The sequence below is a fragment of the Poromitra crassiceps genome, assembly GCF_964638095.1.
Source record: "Poromitra crassiceps genome assembly, chromosome: 10".
Lineage (NCBI taxonomy): Eukaryota > Metazoa > Chordata > Actinopteri > Beryciformes > Melamphaidae > Poromitra > Poromitra crassiceps.
In genome coordinates, this window is record NC_139631.1 from 15,134,495 (window position 1) to 15,141,757 (window position 7,263).

Genomic DNA, 7,263 nt, shown 5'->3' on the forward strand with positions numbered 1-7,263 from the left:
ATGCCCTACTCATTTCAGGAAGTAGTGGAGTTGTGCAAGTAGTCTATTGCACTTCCTGAGTAACTTGCCCAACACTGGTCACTGGTGAAAGACACCAAGGCATTCGGACTGGAATTCTTTTAGAGCATGCAGTGGCAAACTTTAAAAATAAATAAAAATAGAAAATAAGATTTTGAGGAGCATTAAACAATGTTGAATGAGATAGAGAAAAAAACATCACATGGATGCAACTGGGACGTATCATCAGTGTGGTACCCTGGGGTCATAGGATGTTTCGGGTACTGCAACATCATACACCCTCGCCCAGGTGACCCAGCCGGGGTTGATCAAGCCCCGACTTACGTCCCAGTAGCTACCCACGGTCAGCCCTCTTAGGGAAAGACAGGGCCACTCAATCCGCTGCTCCGGAACTACTCTGCCGGGACCGGGAGGCTCTGGCACATGGAGGGACTGGGCTCTGTGGGTTGCCCCCTGTCCGGGCTCCTCCTACATCTCACCAGGTCCAGGACCTGTGCGTTGCACCAGACTCCCCTGCTCCCAACATTTCATCAGTCCCTATAGGGTTATTAAACGAATATTAATGTGATTCATCTATGTTGCTGTGTGTCTGTAACTTGATGTTGTCATGTTACGTTTTTTCACGTTGCTGACCCTGTCTTGGCTAGGTCTCACTTGTAAAAGAGGTTTAGATAGATAGATACTTTATTGATCCTTTGCAGGAAATTCATGTGTCAGGTAATGCAGCTACATTCAACATGTCAGGACAAAAACAAGAAAAACATGAGGACATTGAAACATGTAGCAAGGCACACAAAAAGTACTGTCAAGTACTAAGAAAAAGAAAAAAAGGTGCAGCAATAATAATGTTAATAATACTAAAGTGCAAATTTTTTCACACACACACACACACACACACACACACACACACACACACACACACACACTAAAAACATACCCCGGTACATTGCACAGATATCTAAAGTGCAGGGAAGTGCATATATGCACAGCATATAAAGACAGAACATTCTCACATTGATGAAAGATAAAGTACAAGTTGGAAAGCTCCACGCTTATGGATAATCTATTTTTAATTCTGCAGCAGACAAACAGAGCAGAGTATAGTTTCTGCTATAACTGTTAAACTTTGGTTTAATTTCTGAGGCAATAAGCCATCTGGGGTTTCTGTCGCTTACCTGCTCAATGTTTGTTTTGCTGTGTGCAAAAAATAAATAAAAAAAAGACTGATGTTACATTAACTTTGTGGAGACAGGGCTCATTTTCCCAAAGTTACCTTGCTGCCCTGCCAACAGGATCCATCTGTTCTCGCCTCTATTTCGTATCGTTGAAATGTAAAATTGTAAACACTTTATGCCTCTGTATATGGTTCAGTTGCACTTTCACAACTTTTTTTTGCTCGATCTTGCGTACATTATAGGATTTAGGTTGTCAAAGTATTCAAGTTTGATACCAACACTTTCAAATATCATGCAGCAGCCAGAGCCTATTATTGGTTAGGCCTAGGCCTATAGAAAATCCTATAGTAGACCTAGGCTAATATAGGAGATCAAGAATGATCACAATGTAGACTACCATGAGCCATGAGGTCACTGTGAACTCCCTATTGAGGACCTGCACTCATAAGTCGCTATTGGCTATTATACCTGTAGTTGTAGACGGATTATGACATGACAGGCCACTGGGCCTTGACGTAGCTATAAAAGGGCCTCCCTCACAGCATACACACAATGCAGGACAGAATAATAAAGTCATACATTCACCATTCATAATTCAGGCCGGGCATTAGATACCAAGCAGGCCAGGCCGATATGGGCCGATGCGCGTGCCGGCCCATAAATTTGGGCCATTTGAAGCCCAATTTGGGCCGTTTGAAGCCCAATTTGGGCCATTTTAAGCCAGATTTGGGCCTTTTAAAGCCCAATTTGGGTCATTTGAAGCCAGATTTGGGCCGTTTGAAGCCCAATTTGGGCCGAGTCCAATTTTACAATGAGATGCACCCACTTTAACCCTGAATAAAGTAATAAAACCACTATTAAACCAGTAGGCGGTGCCTGGCCTGCTGTTCAGTGAGTGGCCTGACTGCGGGCACCAAAAAAAAAAATTTAGGCCAGGCCAGGCCAGGCCACCGGGCATTTGCCCGACGTGCCCGATTATGCAGTCCGCGCCTGTCTGCTGGTATCTAGTGCTAATTTTGGACAAGCCCCCTGCGCTCTTGGGCCCCTGGGCCTGGGCCCGGTAGGCCCGTTCAGAAATATAGCAGCCATGCAGCCATTGTTAGCTCACTCACTCACTCACTCAATCACTCACTCACTCACTCACTCACTCATTCACTCACTCACTCACTCACTCACTCACTCACTCTCACTCTCTCTCTCACACACACACACACACACACACGCACGCACGCACGCACGCGCGTACACACACACACACACACACACACACACACACACACACACACACACTCACACTCACTCACTCACTCACTCACTCATACAGAGAGACTTGGCATTTTTAGAGTTCTGATTCTGTACCTGTGGGAGCACATCACAATCACTGGCCATTTAGTCAGGCCTCGCTCACAGAGTTGGCATGCGGGCCCAGAGGGTTTTCATAGTAGGCTACACGCTGATTCCAACTCCACTCAGCTGTGCCCCTCCACTCAGGTGAGTTCTATCAGTAGCTACCGAATGGAGCTCTCCATGGTGCTGAACCTGTGTTCACGGATTTTGGCCACTAATTAGCCGTTTTTGCCCATTTAGCTGGGCCTAATTAGCTTTAGCCTACCTAATTAAAACAATATGGCTTGCGATTGCACGTAAAATGGCATAGCTGTAAGCCGAACATAATTTTTGCTCTCACTCACTCACTCACTCACTCACTCACTCACTCACTCACTCACTATACTCACTCACTATACTCACTCACTACTCACTCACTCACTCACTCACTCACTCACTCTCTCTCTCTCTCTCTCTCTCTCTCTCACACACACACACACACACACACACACACACACACACACACACACACACACACACACACTACACTATAGCCTACTACACACACTTCTTATTATATTATAAGAAGGATGTCAGACTAGCTAGATCCCATGGGAAATTAAAAGGTAGGGTAGGGTCACCTTAAGTCATTGAGTAGGCTACAACAACTATAGGCTACACTAAATCCCAATAGGAATGGATACCACCCGGGGGGTGGACAATCAGTCCCTATAGGGTTATTAAACGAATATTAATGTGATTTTTCGTTGTGGGGAGACAAGACCGCACCTTCATCGATAGACCGGCTATTTTTGTCGTGTGTAGCGCCCATAGCCTGCTCGGGCGGGGGTCTGACTTGACGCGTCCTATTAGTATTCCCGTCCTATGGGTGCGCAGTGTTGCCAGCCACCCAGCCACGTCAGGCCTGTAGCAACTGCTCGTCTTCTTCTGCCTCGCCAAGGTTAGATATAGGCCTAGTCGATTGGAAACACTCGAAGAAAAAGACATTGGAACAAAATCAGTACCGTGGATCACCAGGAATAAGTTTTTTGTGTAGCCTATTAGTTTTCCTCCTGTCTGAGATGCGCAACGTGTGATTGCTGTGAAATTGCCTATACAGCGTCGCTGACATTGACATCGTGGTATAGGGAGGGAGTGCGGCTAAGAAAAGAGCGTTCTCAGCCGTCTTATTGGTGCTTAATGGAAACGCGCAATCATAAAAAATGGTTGCATTTGGTGAATATCCGTGAATGCGATCGTCTCCTTCCGACGACGGTGCGTCAGAGAAGATACCTCAGCTAGCTGTCTGTGTTGGGTGCTGCGAAGTCTTCACCGTGCACCATCTGCTGCTGGAGTGAAGGTGACTTGCGCCCCGTCGCAGTCAAGGCAATGCGGAGGGGAGTCGCAGGCGCTCATCCGGTACTTTCTCCTGCGCTCTGAGGCTCGTCTGCGGAACGATTTGCTCCCTCTCCCACAGTAGAGAGACAGGGACCCAGGCTGTAGAAGGCGAATTGAGCGTGAACAGGGGAGATAATAAGGTTAAAGGTACAGACGGTGGAGTTTGAAGGGGTAAAATAGACAAAACAACACCGTTCTGTATTAGGGCTGTTTTATTAGTGGATGTGTATGCATGAGTTCTGCACCGAATGGGCGAAAAAACCGCCCCAGATCCGCCGGGAACATCTTCCAGATCGGCAAGCCTCCTTACAGAGACCCGGAGAGGAGGGAGAGCACCGAAAGTACCCGCAAAGCCCAGCGCGCCGTGGCCGACTGCAGAATGGTAGGTTTGCGACACGTCGATGCCTGCATGGTGCCTCTGATGAGGAGTGCTCTGTTATTCTCCCACCCTTTCTTTGTTCTAGGACGATCGACTATCCCGTGCATGCATGATGCACAGGCGAGAGCTGTTAATAGCTGAAGAAAGAAAAATAAAAATAAAAAAAGCACGTAGCCTAACCCGAACCTGGAGCCTAAAAATAGCTATATGCATTTGCATTGCTTTGTGGCAGTGAAGCCAAACAGATCGTCTCGTCGTGCGGATTGTGTGATTTGCATTTGGAGTGCTGAAAACTGCTTTAAGGGGTAATGTCAAAATTGGTTAAATTACAGAATCGTCTCTGGAGCTTTTGTGCGATGACACATATGCCCTCTGTTTTGACAGATGCTGGCAGAAATCATTTCACCCATTCATACATCAGTGAACGTCACTGAGCCTCAGACTCCATAGAGGACAGGAGTTTCACGAAATGAACGAGATGTGTGTCCCAATCGCAAGCTTCGAGGCTGTGCAAACAACCAAACTTAGCATAAGAGCCCTCGTCAATGAAAAATCGATTCATTCAGCATGTCCTCTGACTGCGGGCTATGGCAGCGCTTTTTTACTGTTGTCTCAGAGATCAATGTAGTTTTGTGAGTGCATGGCTATAAGATTGCAGTTCATAGCCTACAATCGTTTTGTTAAAGCTTGCCACCATGCACCTGCAACGACACATTATTTGCTCCTAAGAACCCTGAAACGAATAGCCTAAGATTATAGTATTTTCTTCTTGCTGCTGTGGGTTGACATGTTGACAACTCAATATGCAGGCCGAGGCTATAGGCTATTTTACTGCAATGCCCAGTTCTCATTGATGGAATGTGGTAAGAAGCCATGCTCAAGCAAAAGTTGGCTGTTGCATTTGTGTCTTCCTTCACTGACCCTTAGGCCATTTCGATTAACTTCGTTTTGGGTAATTTTATCATTTCATTATAACACAGATCGTCCAAGAATTCAATACGCTTGTGGCCCTGTACCGTGAGCTGGTCATCTCCATTGGCGAAATCACCGTCGACTGTCCTTCTTTACGGGCCGAAATGCTCAAGACCCGAACTAAAGGCTGTGAAATGGCAAGAGCGGCACATCAGAGTCTCTCCTTGATATCGGGGTGAGTAGGCAATACGCTGTCCAAGGTGCTGGAAGATAATCCGCCTGGCGCTAGCCATGGTGCTGATGAAAGTGTGTGAACCGCCCCAAAGTGGCCAGGAAGGCAACGTCAAGTTTGTGTCTCTCTGCAAAAACGGTTGTGCCAAGAGTAGTAAAGCAACACATTTGTATTAATGTAGTATGCACTGTGGTAAGCTTATGTAGCCTTCAGTTGCATCGACCTTGTTGTCCGATCCGTGACAGGTCCTTAACTGGGCCCAACCAAATCCGTGCCAGATTCAACAAAGATAAAACAGAAACTTAATTTCACTTAACTATAGGCTACTTAAACTTAATTTAACATAATTTACACCAATTCAACCTCTTAATAATGTCCTTAGTTCCTCTAAAGAAATTTCCATTAATGTGTATGAGCATTGTATGAGCATTCCCATTAGGCACATAGACTTTAGCCTACTCTACTGCATGTGAAAGAACATATCATATTGTCTGTACTCCATTACTTCAGCTGGCAATTGGTGGGTTTGAGGTGGGAAAGAGCATGTCATCAAACTGTAAATATGCTATTTCAGATAGCCACCAAGAAAACGGAAGCAATCAGAACAACTTGAATGGACCATTTCCTATTAGCCTAAAACCATAATGCATCAAGAGTGGGGTGCTTTAACACATGAGAGCATTATAATGAACACCCAATGAATGACTCTTGCCCTTTTAATGCATAGGGAAGGCGGTTGTGTGTGTGTGTGTGTGTGTGTGTGTGTGTGTGTGTCTGTGTGTGTGTGTGTGTGTGTGTGTGTGTGTGTGTGTGTGTGTGTGTGTGTGTGCATGCACACGTGTGTGCGTGCATGTGTGCGTGCGTGCAGAATGTGTGTGTGTGTGTGCATGTGTGCGTGCGTGCGTGCATGTGTACGTGGCGTGCGTGCAGAATGTGTGTGTGTGTGTGCACGCGTGCGTGCATGCGTGTGTGCATGTGTGTCGGGACATGCATTCTTCGGCGCAGAGTGCTATGTGCTGGTCATTTGCAGAAGATTTTTCAGGCCCTATAAGCATTGTGTTAATATTTTTGTCTTTTATCAAAACAAAATGATACTGTGATGACCCAAAAACCCGGAAAGATTACATTTCATGTAATTTCACGGTTTGCTGAATCTGAAAAGGTTGCCATTCTACATTATACCGCAATAAGTAGGTTTTCACAAAGCGTTGCGGTTAAAAAGCTATGATACACAAATGGCATGGTCATTGACTTGGTCTGCAGTTGCCCTGAGCACAACATCTACAGTACTCTGCATCAGTGCCAGTGGAAGAAGGGCAAAGTGAAGCTTGGGATTTGAAGGCCCTCAATGAGCTCAAGATGTCAGCTGACTTGGCACCCCCAAAACCCATTTTATATAACAATCAGACAGAGCCAAGACAGAGGACAGAGATCTGGCGAACATCTGCAGCTAAAGGCACTTCTGAAACAAACAGGATCAGGTTTATTCTAGCTAATAATAATATTCTCACATGTGGTGGACAGTAATACAATACATTTACTTGAGTACTTAAGTACATTTTTTGAGTATCTGTACTTTACTTGAGTACTTTTGGAGGAAATGTATGACTTTTACTGCACTACATTTGAAAGACAAATATGGATTTTTCACTTCAATACATTTTTATGATGGCCCTCGTTGCTCATTACTTTGAAACATAGCTTTTTAATTTTCTTTTCTTTTCTCAAATGCAATAGGCCATGAACTGTGCTCCTGCAGTTCTGCATGTGGTTTGTCCAAGTGGTGTTGCCGTACCTCGTGCTTGCGCTATGCATGGGCATGG

At 45.5% G+C, this 7,263-nt stretch overlaps 1 protein-coding gene across 1 annotated transcript in view; it reads left to right on the forward strand.

Moving 5' to 3' along the window:
- Nucleotides 1–4,149: 4,149 nt before the first annotated feature.
- The window catches only part of rgs7bpa (regulator of G protein signaling 7 binding protein a), a gene marked incomplete at both ends in the record, with an annotated part of 7,940 nt that continues 4,826 nt past the window's right edge, over nt 4,150–7,263 (forward strand). Inside the window, 2 exons of the mRNA XM_083644269.1 lie at nt 4,150–4,299; nt 5,277–5,443. Coding sequence (XP_083500395.1) covers nt 4,150–4,299; nt 5,277–5,443 — 317 coding nt within the window. The remainder of the gene's footprint in view (nt 4,300–5,276; nt 5,444–7,263) is intronic.